This window comes from Pollicipes pollicipes, unplaced genomic scaffold, assembly GCF_011947565.3.
Source record: "Pollicipes pollicipes isolate AB1234 unplaced genomic scaffold, Ppol_2.1 Scaffold_7261;HRSCAF=8764_pilon_pilon_pilon, whole genome shotgun sequence".
Taxonomy (NCBI): Eukaryota; Metazoa; Arthropoda; class Thecostraca; order Pollicipedomorpha; family Pollicipedidae; genus Pollicipes; species Pollicipes pollicipes.
Genome location: NW_023597054.1, coordinates 38,672,909 through 38,688,438, shown reverse-complemented (window position 1 = coordinate 38,688,438; position 15,530 = coordinate 38,672,909). Strand labels below are relative to the sequence as shown.

Here is a 15,530-nt window from a genome sequence, read left to right as displayed (position 1 = left end):
TTGCGCGGCGAGCGCGTAGCCAAAGATAGACAGGCGATGCCGGTAGACTGAGGTGAGATGAGCTGAGCCGTCACTGAGCCTTGCGACGGCTGCTGAGCGCGTCGCAAAGATAGACGGCGATGCCAGGTAGACTGAGCTTAGCTGAGCTGAGCCGCCACTGAGCCTTGCGACGGCTGAGCGCGTCGCAAAGCTCCAGTGACGGATTCAACACGGGGCGTAAACAGAGTGGCAAATGCGCTTCTCATCCCCACACGCACAGCTAGCCTAACAACTAAATAAATGTATTATGAACGGGATTATTCCGACGAAGTGGCCCTGTTACTTCCCTGATTAGTCTTTGTAAACGTGTTCAAAACATTATACATAACACATCATGTGCGAGTACGTTACTTCGCAAATTATACAGAAACTCCATCTAAATTATTGAATCAGTCGTGGACACTTGCTGCTTTGGCGTAAGTTAGGGGTCAAGAATCTCGTGGCTGCCGCTTGGTATCCGTAAAAATACGCTGGGTGATTAAAATGCTGCTGCTGAGAACTGAGGAACCAGTTCTTCTAGTTACGCGCGACGCAAAAATTAAGTTGAAGGAAACAACGTGTTGGAAAACCGCGAAAAGCACTCATAGTAAGGTTTTCTATCCCTGTTATTCAGGGCCTCGACACGGCGCTAAACAGTCGGCTCGTGTCTAAGTCCCTGAGACCCATTTTCCCCGCTAGGAACGAGGCCGGGGACCCTCGATTCCCAATGCCTGGGTTCCCTGATACAATGAAAGCTCCTGTGTCCGTAAAGAGGCCCCCCCCGCCAGTCGTTTAGGGGCGGTATTTGAGGAGGCCCAAAGAGGTCTATTGGATCGAAGGGTCTATTACGACCAAAGATCAAGGGTTCGATTAGATGCTTAAGTGCCCAAAGGGCTGGCTGTGCGTCACGTCTAAGATCCCCACCCGTAGGGACGTGATTTTAAATCCCAGTTAGAGGGTCTCTTGCACCGATTGAGGACCCCTGGACAGAGCGCGTGCTGAGCATCGGCTCCGTGTCGGTCTGAGCAGCAGGGGCCATTTCCCAAGCAGGGACACGGCTGGGCCCGCACTACATTGTTCGTGGGGCCCCTGAAACGATTTGCAATATTGGGTCCCTTGCACAATGAGGGCCCCTGTGTAGGTTGGGGCATAGCAGGGCATAAAGTGCAAAGGACAGTTGGAGTCTTGTTCGGGGGCCCAGACCTGCGAAGACGGACCTAAAATAACGGCAGAGGGCGTTGAGCCGATCGGGGACCCCTGAGTCGACATGAGCCACTATGTCGGTCAGGTACCGCCGTACGACATAGTCAGCTCCGTGTCGGTTCGGGCCTGAGGACCCACTTCCCAATCAGCTATAAAGCCAGACCAGTGATCACGTTGGTCGGGGTCTTGTGTCTGTTATGGGCCCACATACCTAACAGAAGGCCCTGTGCTCGCAAGGGTCCAGAGCCGACCGATGGGCGTGTTTGATGAGGTCCGGAGAGGGGCCCGGGCGGCCCAATGGAACTAACTATCAGGGCCCAGGTTGGAGGGCGTAAGAACCCGAAGCACTTACTGGCTGTAGGCCCCATTAAGAAATGCGGCCCGAAGGGTCGTGACCTGAAATATCAGTCAGAGGTCCTCTTGTACTGTTTTAGGAACCCCTGAGACAGAGCGGGTGTCAAAGTCGGTCAGAGACAGTGTGTTCACTGACCAGTCAGACCAGACCAGGTCAGCCACTGAACAGTGGGTCCCCTGTCAGTCTGAACCTTGGGGGCCTATTTGCCGGGCAGGGGCAAGGCCGAGGACCCGATTTGAATTGGGCTTGGGGTCCCCTGAAACAGTGGTTGGGGTCTCATGCCGGTCACTAGCTCACCATTACATAACGGGACGGTTCATGTGTCGGCTAGCGGCCCTAGTCGGTCACGGGCTTCGTTCGAGGAGGTCCGAAGAGGGACCGGAGGGGCCCACGGGACGAAGGATCGATGGCCTGATTGGACTAAGAGCCCCCCCCCCCCCCTTATATGTAGTGCCTTGACCTGAAATGTCAAGTCATAGGGGAGGGCTTTTAGTAGTGCCCTAGTAGCTATCTATTTTTATGCTCGCCGCGGACCACATGCTGCCCTCCCCCCCCCCCCCCCCCCCCCAATGAACGAGTGTAGTTTTGTTTGTTACATTTGGCACGGGCGCCCGTGCCGAACACCGCAGCGCCAGGCCAATCAATAAGGGGCCCTTCAAACACACCGACTCCGCCAGAGGCGAAACAGTAACCGTATGAAGGAAGACACGATGACATCGTGGAGAGTTACAACATGCAAGTCACAACAAGAGGCGCTCCCACCAGCCTGGTGCGCAGCGACGGCTCCAGTGCTGCGGCCGTCCTCCCCTCAGCCTTGTAAGCCCGGTGAGGAACCGCCGTACCCTTCGGCGATTCTCTGAGATTCCCGGCCTTTCTTTCCTTTTTAGACAAGGTGAGAAAACGCGCTCGGAAAGTTTTTTTAGATTACGTATTCGCATGTTACTCCTGGTCTGGTTATATCGTGTTTTGATTTCGTGTTTCCATCCTACTGTCTTGATAAATCATGCAATACATCAACCTCTACTGAATGACGGCCAGTGATAAGTGTCGAGCAGTAGAGCGGAAAATCCGGCCGATTGATCCCTAACCGTTCTACGCCATCAAAGTGCATTTTTCGCTGCTACCATTTCAGTCATGACTTATATGTAAGCACATTACACATGACATTGTCGATAGGGAAACTGTCGATAGTTTTCAATAAAATTTGGGATGAATTTGCTAAATGAGTAGAACCCCACTGCGGCCACTACGGAATAGTTATGAATTATCTAGCAACGCTTGATCCGGCCGCAAACACAGTCACTTCCCTTTCGGAGCGACTTAAACAGCCATACCTAAGGGTATGTTTATTCACCGCTATCTTCTGGTCGGTATTTAGCGATATACTCCTGTTGCCAAACAGTTAAGTCGCTTAACAGGAAACCACCGAACCTGGCCCCCATGTCAGGTCACTGGGGGCAGCAGCAACAACAGCATAATGACAGCCAAAGAATAGTCAACGTTGATGGCGTAAAAGCTCAGGGATCGATCGGCCGGATTCTCCCCTCTACTGATCGACACTCATCACCAGCCGTCATTCAGTGGACGTTGTCCGTAATCAATAATATTAGATAGAAAACTGTAGATGGTAAAATTGAGAGTCACGTAGTGGACGAGCAATTAAACATCGGACCTCGCCACCTATCGATGTATTGCATGATTTATCAAGGACAGTAGGATGGAAACACGAAATCAATACACGATATATACCAGACCAGAAGTGATATGCCAGTAAGTAATCTAAAAAACTTTCCAAACGCGTTTTTCTCACCTTGTCTAAAAAAAGGAAGAAAGGGCCGGGGATCTCAGAGAATCGCCGAAAGGTTGACGATTCCTCACCGGGCTTACAAGGCTGAGGGGAGACGGCCGCAGCACTGGAGCCGTCGCTGCGCACCAGGCTGGTGGGAGCGCCTCTTGTGACTCCCATGATTGTGAATCCCCACGATTGTCACCGTGTCTTCCTCATACGGTTACTGTTTTTCGCCTCTGGCGGAGTCGGTGTGTTTGAAGGGCCCTTATTGATTGGCCTGGCGCGCGTGTTCGGAACGTGCGCCCGGGCCAAACGTAACAAACAAAAACCGTACTCGCAACATTGGGGGGGGGGGGGGGGAAGCAGCATGTGGCCCGCGGCGAATAGATAAATAGATATATACGTCGCGCGCCACACTAGGGCCCTAACAAAAGCCCTCCAGTGACCTTTCAGGTCACGGAACCACATATCGGGGGGGGGGGGGGACTCTAGTCCAATAGGCCATTGATCTTTGTTCCCGTGAGTCCCCTCCGGTCCCTCTTCCGACGTTCTCGAACAAAGCCCGTGACCGACTCAAGGCTGCTAACAGACACATGACCTCCTGTTGTGTACTGTGAGCTAATGACCGACATGAGGCCCCAACCACTGTTTCAGGGACCCAGGCCAATGCAAATCGGGTCTTCGGCCTTGCTCCTGCTTGGGAAATGGCCCCCAGGGTTCAGACTGAAAGGGAACCACTGTTCAGTGTTTGTGGTCTCTGACCGGCTTAGACACCCCCACTGTCTCAGGGGGTCCCTAAACGGTGCGAGAATGCCTCTAACGGATATCTCAGGCCTCGACTCGACCAGCGCGACTACCCTGCCCGCCCCCGCAGACCGGGCCCCTGAATAAAGCACCGAACAGTCCTTCACACCATTATACTCTCCAACCGAACCCCGCGAGTCCTCCAAGCTCTTCGGGCCTCCTCGAACACTGCCCCTGGCTGACTCGGGGCCCCTTGCTAACACAGGCACCCTGTTAGTGCCGGTGGGGCCCTGACAAACGCTGGGGTCCCGATCAATGTAAACCGCCGGCTCCGGCTTTAACCCTGCTTGAGAAAACGGGCCCTCAGGCCCATGCCGCCACGGATCCGGTTGTTAGTGGTTGTCCGACGGACTTGCCCTTACATATGCCCTTATCGACTCGAGGACCGCTGATGGGCGCGCAAGGGACATCGAACTGACATTGGAGTACCCGGCCCTGCGCGCCGGTGTCCCTGCACACGATCTCTCGTCGGCCTTTCGGGCCCCTGGGAGCCTCCAATCGGGCTCTTAATCGTAGACCCCGAGGGAGGTCCGAAGGGCTCCTGGGAACCTAGGGAAGGGGGGCAGACACGTGCCCCCCTCTATCCGCGCTGCAAGACGCTGCAGCGGCGATGCCGTCGTAAACACTTCCATCCGTTATTTAGCGTATCCAATTTGCTCGTCCTCCATTCCACGTCAAGACGGAATCATTCACGCATTTATTTCACTTATATTTGTGCCAAGGCCCAGACTTGCACAGGTACCGCAATAACGCAGCGATATTGGTGGCAACAGGCCGGAAGGATCGCGCTCCGGCAATGCACGGGGCTATATCTGGGCTATATCCGAATGCGAGGTCCATTTCGTATTAGCGGTTGGAGACGAGTTATGCGTGTATGCTTGGCTAGGCAAGGGTTATGGGCAGCAGACCGTCAAACCAGCCGTACCGGAAGGGTTTACCAGCCGCGGTAGTACGCTCAAAACGACTTGAAAAAGAGCGTGGTCTTAACCCTCATGCACCTACCCCTCGCAGTGGCAATAGCAGTTCCATATACTTTCTGACACACTATGCGCCATAAGTGAAGCAACACAAAACGTCAACGGCCTCGTGAAGGCCACCGGTACTTGAATGCACAAAAAAAGATCCTCCCGCAGTCGTGAATTCATTAAAAAATCTAGTTCCGATATAGGCATCGTCAACAAGTGAAATGGCATGGCCAAAGCTTCGCGTAGTGTAATCCGAAAGGTGTCAGACGCTCACCAATTATACACATACAAGGCGGACCCACACGCACAATGAACATGCATACGCAGGCGCATAAAGCAAGTCTGAAAATGGCCCGCTTTATGGGCTTGTGAAGAACGATATGGGCCGACGCCCATCGACATTGATCGGATGCCATGCCAGTCAGCCACTCGCGTACGTCACCTATACCTCGCTCATAAAAATATACGGTTACTCCCACCACTTCGCACTCACTGCCGACTGGCAGCGCTTCCACAAATATATTCCACAGAACGTGCAGACACTATGAACCGATGATTCACACACCTCAGTTCTAAACAATCCTCGCACAGCAAAGTTGACAGGGCATCTCGCCTTCCACGCACTCAACCGCTTCATGTCTGTCAGTGATAGTGAATAGCCTGCTTGGCTTTCAGTTTATCCGATTGGCTTTGGGCTTGCCGCTCAGACAACACCTTCGGCAAAAGCTGATTGGCCTTCTTTTCCTGAATACGTTCTCTTCTGAGAGCTTTTAACTCATGTTTCCTTGCCTTCCTTTCACCAGAGGTCTCACCCTCAGGCCGCACAGACAACATAGAAATCCTACTTGCGAGCGTTTCATTGCCGAAAGAGGACTCGGACCCATCACTGTCGTCACCAGATTCTTCTCTCTCCTTTTATTCAGTTGTGCGAGAGCCTTTTTCGTCAACTTTGGCTTGTCATCTTTGACTATGCCCTTCTTGTCTATCTTGATTTTTTGCATGCTACTCGGACCATCGATGAGGTGAGGCAGATTCCGTTTGTTGGAATACGTGGACAGAATACTTTCACAGTCCATTCTGTCCTCTTTCAAATTCTCGTACACTGTGAGAAAAACCAGGTCTTCATCATCGCGATCTTCCTTGGTCTCTCTGACGGCTACTTCCTTTTCAATCGTCGGCTTCTCTTTTGCCTTCTCGAATTCAGCAGCAAGCTGAAGTAAGCGATCCGAGTTCGGATCCAGTGCACCGGCGATCTCCTCCCGATTCCAGACCACCTACTTCAAGATCCTCGTACTGTCCCATGAAATTGTCGAAATCTCCTCGTTCAGTGCCTCCATTTCCACCGTACTGAGCACCCCCTTGACTTGTGGTGGAGTACTCGGTGAACTGAGACTTGGACTCATGTCTGAATGGCTTTAGATCGTGGACGGCTTCTTCGTCGAACTGATCAGAATCAAAATCCCCATCCTCATCATCCATTCCACCTCAATCTCGTCGTCGCTTTCACTGTCAGTCGCCAGGCCACCCGCTAACTCGAAGAAATTGTCCTCTAATTCATTTTGGGGGTCGTGCGCGTAACCATCATCCATGATCTCATTCAACTCGGACTCAATTTCGTCGGGAGGGCTGTGATCCGGCGCTGCTTTGTTCAGCAGACCGACCTTCTCCTCCACATTCGAAGCGAAGAGTGACGATGGTAGCTGCAGGGACGGGCCCGCCCTCCGACAACTCATCCTGAGGAGATGCGTGGGGGCGCTTGCCCCTTTCTTGGCGGCGGCCACGGACTCCACCCAAACGACATCTTGCTTTTTGGCATCCTTCATATGCTGGAGATAGTTGTAATCGTCATCAAAGTATATGCCGTACTTAGCATTAAGTTCTCTCCTTGACAGACCCCGCATCGCCTTTGGAATCTTCGACCATCCGCGAGAACCCTCTGCGGGGGCTGACTCGTCTGCTGCCAGAGGATCTCTTTGGGACCGGTGAAGTAGGTGAAATGATACCGATTTATTCTTGTCTATGAACCGTTTGCGACTCATGATGCTATCGGCAAACCAATCCCGATGTTCGCAGAAACAGTGTGCTCCTTCAAACTCCCACTTATATCTGGATCAGACCTGGGGGAAAATCACCCAAATTAGCACCATCATTCTGAGTGGAACAGGGATTCAGAGCTGCATCGTGAACGAATGTGTAATGAACGTGCAGCGCCCGAACAAACGTGAACAACGAAACGACGTCGAATACCCCCGGACCAGCAATTCACATCACACCCTGCTGTGTTCCATCACAGGATCGACAGAGATGAAAAATGAACACATACATCGACGACACTTTGACGACAAACGGGTCCTAAGGTTGCTTGATACTTTCAACCTAAATGCACAAGGTTTCCTGCTCCATCAGGGTAATGGCGACCGAGCTATAGCTAGCGGTATTTTGGACTGGCTCAGAATGCATGTGCAACTCCCAATGGCCTATTCCCCATATCAAAACAATTGTGGCAGTAGACTACATGCTTCTCTGCTGAACTTGCAATGAATGAAATGAAGTAAAAATGGAATGTTTCACACTTGCAGACATTGAACCAAACATCAGATAGAGCAAAAAAGCTCACTTATGAATATTGGTGTACTTTCTAAGTGGAAAAGACTGCTTCTGATATCAGACCATTCCTGTTGAGTAGATACAATGCTCAATACATCATTGTTTGTCAGCATACCTTGCAAGACATTGATTCAAGAGCCAATTGATGGCTGTTATATCTGGAAATCATGCTCACAAATGCCAGGTGTGAACCACTCAACAATCTTATTTTTCTTGGCCTTGATCGCCACATGGCCAATGGATTGGCAGGAGTTCAGTGATGTTATGTGCTGTCATTGATGCCTAGATAACATTGAATTACTTTCCCCACAATAGTCTACGCATCTTCATGGGTGTGTAGCTCATAAACCAGAGGGGTTCAGGTCTTCAGAAGGGCAGGGCTGTGGACTCCACCAAATGATCTTTAATATAGCTATTTCAGTTCAAATTCCACAAAAAACATGCAATGCTATTAAATAATATCCTCAAATCTATTTTTAAATGCTTAGGATGTTTGTGAAAAAAATTGGGAACAGTTCACAAGCTAGCCATGTTTCTGCACCATATGAATACTTCAAAATTAAGGGGCAAATGTCATCTTTTAACAGGAGCACTCCACATTTATATGAGGTTTTTGAACTCAGACATAATGAAGACCTTTCCATGCTTTTCACAATCCTGCCCTCCTTAAGACCTAAGTTTCTGAGCTTCATGCCCATGAAAATGGGGATAGGTATACCAGGGAGAGCATCTCCCAGTTGCCTTAGCATTCATGACATCCTAAGAGCATCATTTAAATCCTGCCATTCCATAAGCCACGTGACAATGGAGGCTAGGAAAAATACAATTGTCAGTGTCAGTATCTGGTACTTGTGTAAGTGAGCATGACTTCCAGATACAAACTGTCAACTGGCTCTCAATCAATGTTGCACAAGGCAAGATGACATAAACCATGGCATATTGAGGAGCATATTTGCATATTTCTATCACACTATCATACCACTCTATCATATCATATCATTCAACTATCATATCACTAGTAAGCAAATTTAAAGTTTTAAATGATGAATATTGCAAGGAGCACTAACTTAAATCAGTTACTGCAGCATTACATGTCACATGCTGATGCCCAGCCACAAAATAGTGATCTTCAACTTACATAAGCTCCTTGATCAAATTACATCACAGGATGGGTCCTACACTCCTAACAAAACAAAATAGGTCTCATGGATCTTTGCCTCTATCTGGGGACTTAGATATATGGCAACAATTAAGCTGTAATGTACTCATATTCATGCAAATAATAACCTAGCATACATTTCTTTCACAAGTCATTTGGTAGAAGTTTGAAGGCTGCAAGGCTGACAACATGGAACAAATGTCTTTGCACTTCACATTAAAAACTGTGCTGACTATTTGTGAGCTATTTGGAGCTCTGACCCTGGGTGTGTTGCTAGTTTTAGTGGTATAAGAATGGTGATAGGGCCTTGACAGAAAACCTCATACATCATATATTACCAAGACAATTTGTTCCCATAATCTATTACATGACAAATTTGTGAACAGATGGATCAAGCATCCTACAGGTTCTGAAATTTTTGCAACAATGTTGCTGTTACACTGTTTAAGCCCTTTGGAGTGGTGTGTTCCTTTTAAGTCTGCACCCCACCCACCCAGGACATTGGGAAAGAGCTGTCTTGACATAGGGACATAATTTGTGCCCAAGCGACCGAAACAGGACTAACCTGACTAGTACCACAAATCTGCACACTTAATGATGTTGCCGCCTTGAATACAAGTACTTACGAGTCTGTATGGCTGGAGAAAATTAGGTTATTTCACCATAAAATAATACTGATACTCCCAGTTACAGCTAGAATGATATCCAACGCCTCAACACAATCCACTGCCATCCATCCACCCACTCACATATGCACAACCTACCCTTGGTACCGAGCTCACCACATTCGCCTATGCCAACGCTTAGCGCACGTGACGTCAAGGCCGTGGAAAATGGATCACGCGGCAATTTTAGTGTCCAATTCACTCTACCTTAGCGTGACGTCACTGAACTCATAGTTCAGCAGGCGCCGTGAGCAGTCCCATACGTTGCGTAATATTACGGGCGGAATGATTGCTCGCCTGCCAGCTTCATTCATCTCGGCTATTGCATGAAAGGTCGGATTGGTCACTTATCATTTCTTCCAATTTTGCTATTCATGTCAACAGATGATATCGTATCAAAATGTGAACTCGATGTGGAGTCGAAGAACTTGACCTAGACTGCAACTGCGACGTTCGCAATAAGTGGGTTCCATCGGCGGTGGTGCCAATACAACAAGTCAGGCTGATGCAGTCGGGCTCATCGGTCTTGCCTCTGTTGTCGCCGCTTTCTGTACACGCATACGCACGTGCTAACGGTCCCCGAGCCAGGCCAGTTTGGACGTCAAACCGCCAATCTGGACGTCCCGGCTGATCCTGGCCGGACCGCTTGGAATGTACTACTTGCAAAACCGCGACGGTCGGCGCGCTGTTTCGACTATCACCGCGGTCACACACGTGTGTCAGTCCATGCGTCATTTCAGGGAATGCTCCACATTAAAAGATATTGAAGAAAGCGTCAAATATAATGAAATAAACTCACTTATACGATTGGAGTACTTTTTTAAGTGGAAAAGACCGCTGTAGACGACACTTTTATCTGTTGAGTAATCTGTTCCTAAGTATGTTGTTCTTTGATTACGTCGTCACAGCTTGCAAAACATTGATGGAGGGCCAATTGGCGGCCGATACATCACGGAAATCGTGCTCACGGGCTCTCGTTCACGATATATGAACCGCTCAACAACCGCATTTTCCTTGGCCTTGGTCGCCACGTGGATATTGTAATGCCAGGCTTTGAATGACGCTGTTATGACGTCAGGGATGGCTGGGGACCTTGACAACATAGTCTCCTCAAAATAATCTGCGCATCTCCACGGACGCGTAACTCAGAAACTAGGCAGACTTATGTCTTAAGAAGTGCAGTACTGTGAACTGCACCGAATGATCTTCAAGGTGGTATTTCAGCTCAAGATCCCATCTAAATATGGAACGCCCTCTTTACGCGGCTTGCTGTCCGTCCCCTTGCTTAAGTCTAAGACAGTGAGAACAGAAATCGCTGCGTCCCGTTTCTCTTCAGTCCCAACATGATGCGCCTCTCAAACAGTTCTATGGCGACGCTGGGGCATTCCAGCGGACCCGGCTAGAGAGTGGCCATTCCTCAAGCCAGACGATCCAAGGGCGACACCGGCCCCGTGCCCGGCATGGCTACAAATGACATGCAAGACAACCCTCGCCTCACTGCGAGCTACCTCGCCTCCTCATTCTTGTCACGAGAGGACTGTGAAGTAGGCTCTTTGACGTTTAAAGCACAGCACGACATCACAGCATGGCAATGTTTCGCAAAATGAGAAATGGGGGGCTGAGCAGTGAAAATGACACAATCTGCGCCAAAATATGCTAATGAACGGGTTTCCCACCCCCGGATGTGGGTGGCTCCCTGCCTTTTCCAAGTTGGCGGCGGGGGGGGGGGGGACTGGAGCCCAAGGCGGGAGAGGAGCATGAGCCCCCCACCCAACTGAATTGGAAAGCTACATCTCTGCATAACAGATCCCCCAAAATCAGGTCCCCAAACATCAGATAAGCGTAGAGGCCGTTACAATAGCTTACCCAGCACCTAGCACCTAGCGTAAGAGATATAAGCTATTAGTTTACAACGTAGCCACTAGATATCGCTACTGCTTGCACTCTGCAATTGCTACCCCGTCCCCCTTGATGAAAACACGGCGCCTTGTCTGCTGATATTCAGACGGGCTCAAGTGCGCGCCACTCGGTCCAAGGAGCGGGGTGATTGGGTGCGCGTTCGACGCTCAGCTCAGCTAGCCGACTGTGGGACAGGTGAGTCTCAGGGCACGTGGGCCGGTCGCTCCGACCGATCTTCTTTTTGGCTGTGTTCTCGTCACTCTCGTTCGTTTGTGTGTGGCGCATGAGTGGTGTAGAAGGACGGCCGGCAAGTCTGGCGTGTGCACACGAAGCGGACCGTGCGGGGGGCGGTGTGATCCCGCCGAGTGATGCAACAGTAAAGCCCGAGCTTCCGAGCCACGAGGGCGAGGCCAAAGAGGGTGGAGTGCATTCACGAGGGCGTCGAGGAGTTATCAGGCCCGCCACATCTCGATCGGGATGTTCACTGCTGGCAGGGCCGTGCTCGGTAATCCTGACCGACCAGTGGTCATGAGGAGCCGATTTGCCTTTGACTTCGGTGGGCGGCGACGAGTCTTATTGCGAGTCCCACCGCGAGTCTTCCTTCGAGTCCCACTGCGAGTCTTACTGCGAGTCTTATTGCGAATCCCACTGCGATGCAGCGCTCGGCGTCCGCTATCATTCCAACCAAAAGCGGCAATAGAATCTGAAGCTATTCTGAGTCGGACTCGGCTGCTGCTCGATTCCAGGGTGGATTCGGCCTCAATCGAGGCCAGTCTAGAACGTTTAGCACACTAGTTCAGTGTTTCCAAGGCAGGGGTGTCGATTTGTATTATTCGTGAGGGCCTTGCCCCCCTAATGTTGACTTGCCTCCCCACAGTAGCGCACGCAGGGGGCATAGGGGCACATGCCTCCCCCTTTAGTTCCAATGGGCCCTTCGGGCCATTCGGAACGTGCGATTAAGGACCCGAAAGGCCGGTCGGGGGTCTCATTCAGGGCCCCCGGCCCACAAGGCCGGGCACTCCAGTGCCAGCCAGAGGGCCTTGCGCGCTCATCAGGGGCTTGCTGAGTCGATAAGGGCCCATATTTTGGTCAGACACACCAGTAGCGCACAGTCGGCTCCGTGGCGGTATGGGCTTAAGAGCCCATTTCCCAAGCAGGGGAAAAGCGGGATCCAGCGATTTACATTGCTCGGGGCCCCACAGCGTCTAACAGGGGCTCTGTGTTCTGAAGGAGCTCCGAGTCGGTCAGAGGCAGTATCCGAGGAGACCCGATGAGCCTAGAGGGTCCATCCGGTCCGACAATCAAGGGCCCGATTGGAGAGTCTAAGTGCATAAAGGGTTGGTCGGAGTCTTATTCAGGGGCCCCAACCTGCGAAGACGGACCCTCAAATAACGGTCAGAGGGCGTTTTGTGCCGATCAGACTCTCTGAGCCGATATGGGCCTATATGTCGGTCAGGAACCACCATATCGCTTACTCGGCTCCGTGCCAGTACGGGCCTGAGAATCCACTTCCCAATTAGCTATAAAGCCGGGGCCAGCGATTTACACTCGTCTGGGGCATTGTATTTGTCAGGGGCCCAAGCACCTAACAAGGGGCTCTGTGCCCGCAAGGGCCCGAGCCGACCAAGGGAAGTGTTTGATGAGGCCCGAAGAGGGGCCCGGGCGGCCCACCGGAACCGACAACCAGAGGCCCGGTTGGAGGGCATCAGGGTCCGAAGAACTGGCTGTAGGTCACAAAAGTAATTGCGGCCTGCAGGATCGTAACCTGAAATATCAGTCAGAGGTCCCCCGTTTGAGGAACCCCTGAGACAGCGCGAGTATGTCAGTCGGTCAGAGATCACGAACGCTGAGCAGTCGGCGCCATGTCCGTCTGAGCCCTTGGGACCCATTTGCCAGGCAGAAACGAGACCGGCGTCCACGATTTACAATGTTACAAATTTTCGGTCTTGACACAATGAAGGGCTCCCATGTTGGTTAGGGGCCACAGTGCCGAACAGGGGTCCCGTTGCGGCATGTGACCCGGGGTCGGAGCGGCGTTTGAGGGGGCCCGAAGAGCGACCGAAGGACCTCTCGAGACCAATGATCAAGGGCCCGACTGGACGGCTGAAGGCTTCGAAGGGCTGGCTGTAGGTCGCACTAAAGACCCCGCCCATAGGGCCGTGATCTGAAACGTCAGTAGGATTGTCTCATGCACCGACAGGAACCCCTGAGAGGGTGTTCCTCTGTTTCGGCCAGAGATCACGAACAACGAACAGTGAGCTCCATGTTGGTCTGAGCTCCGGGGACTTTTTCCCAAGCGGGGACAAGGCCAGGCCCCCGATTTACATTGGTTCGGCTCCTGTATCGTTCAGGGGTCTACAGTGCCTAACGGGGCATTATGTATCAACAAGGGGGCCACGAATCGGCCAGGAAAAGATTTGCTGAACAGGGATGGGGGAGTCGGGAGGGGGGGGGGAGCCAAAATGACAAGGTCTCTTGCGTTGGTCGGGGCCCTCTGACAATTAAGGAAACATATGAACTTATGATGAGTGCTCACCTTGAGCTAATAGAAGAGTTCTGTGCCAGTCAGGGCCCCAGTGCCTAATGGTGTGTTCTCCAGTCCTTTTCTAGCATGGGCCCGTTAAGCCAACTGGAGTCTATGTGCCAATCATTTGACCACCTGCGGTGAGCAGGGATGTTATTGCGTTATTCAGAATGGCGTTGAATCACGGCTGCCGTGATTCCCATTCCTGCTGGTGACAGAATGACCCTTCAACTCTTGACCGGGGACAGCAAGGTGTCTCGTAGTGTTGCACTCAAAGGGGCCCTTGTGCCGGAAAGAAATAAAGGTCTCATTAGCGCCGAGTAAAGTGGGTCAGAATGAGTTCAAAACGCACAAGCCATCCCATGTCTCCCTGAGAACGTTCCTTCTTGCAGAATCGACTAGAAAGCAAATATCATCAAAATCTTTGATCCTGCACGTCGGGTGCCGATTGTGTAATGGCTCACGGCGTTGCCATATAGGCCCAGCAGCTGAGCGCGTCATAAAGCCCCAATGACACGGCCGTAATCTCGGGGAGCAAGGAAAGTGATGGCATGGGTCGCAGTCTTTGTAAAACCGAACACGGCTGGCCACTGCAAGTAACGCCAGGGGCGGCCGCCGAGCGCGTAATAATGACCATAGACGAAATAATGGTTCTAAATGTCACTCAAAATTAATTCGCACAGTTCAAGGGTAACACCGGGCGAACCTTTTTTACAACTTGGAGGTTGGCCTCTGGACAGATTAACAGTTTCAGCAACAAGACAAATACAAATTTCACCTCTGCTCATCCAGTACCATAATCAGATTCCAGCAGCATTTCGCGGTGCTGTGAAAGCCAATACGCCATTGCCATGAATCTCAAAACCGCACATGTCATATTTACGCCTGGAATTCTAAATGTACGACGTGGTGTCCAAAAGCGTCGAAAGGTATTTCTTTAAGACACGTCAGCACTTTCGTCCACCTGTTGGCCGCGATTGGTATAATACATACGGCCATGACCATGTATACAAGCCACGAAGCGGACGCTGCGCGGCCTGAGGAGACTGCAACGCCTGTCGTCGAGTTTTGCGTTACTAAGATATGCGAGCGCGCAAGCTCAAAATTACGTTACATAAGTTGTACCACTTCTTAATTCTGACAGAATGTTGGAGATATCCATGCAAGCATGACCTGGCCATTTTGATGCAAATTGTCAACACATTTTGATCTTCAATCTACAATCGTGGAATCCTTATTTCTGTACATCCCAGATCAAATTTCTGACAAAGTTTCTGAGTTCTATCGGTTTAAAGAGAGTTCACTGCACCATTGTGAAATGGAGAGCGCCGGTGATCTCTCTCTCTCTCCTCTCTCTCCTCTCTCCTCATCTCCTCCTCCTCCTATCTCTCTCTCTCTCCTCCTCTCTCTCTCTCTCTCCTCTCTCTCCTCTCTCTCTCTCTCTGTCCTCTCTCTCGTCCCTCTCTCTCTTCTCCTCTCCTCTCTCTCTCTCTCTCTCTATGTATATATGTACATGTAGGTATTAAAACATATATATATATA

At 51.0% G+C, this 15,530-nt stretch overlaps 1 protein-coding gene across 1 annotated transcript; it reads right to left on the bottom strand.

The window, feature by feature from the left end:
- Positions 1 to 6,549: 6,549 nt before the first annotated feature.
- LOC119111395 (protein LTV1 homolog) lies at positions 6,550 to 9,652 on the bottom strand. The gene is made up of 2 exons (XM_037235208.1): positions 9,527 to 9,652; positions 6,550 to 7,251 (listed from the first exon to the last, which is right to left on the bottom strand). The coding sequence occupies exon 2, from the start codon at positions 7,171 to 7,173 to the stop codon at positions 6,550 to 6,552; it is 624 nt and encodes a 207-aa protein (XP_037091103.1). The 5' UTR covers positions 7,174 to 7,251; positions 9,527 to 9,652.
- Between the last annotated feature and the right edge of the window lie 5,878 nt (positions 9,653 to 15,530).

What these genes read in the sequence shown, in the direction of transcription:
- LOC119111395 (XM_037235208.1), bottom strand. Translation starts at nt 7,173, where the DNA reads ATGAGTCGCAAACGGTTCATAGACAAGAATAAATCGGTATCATTTCAC.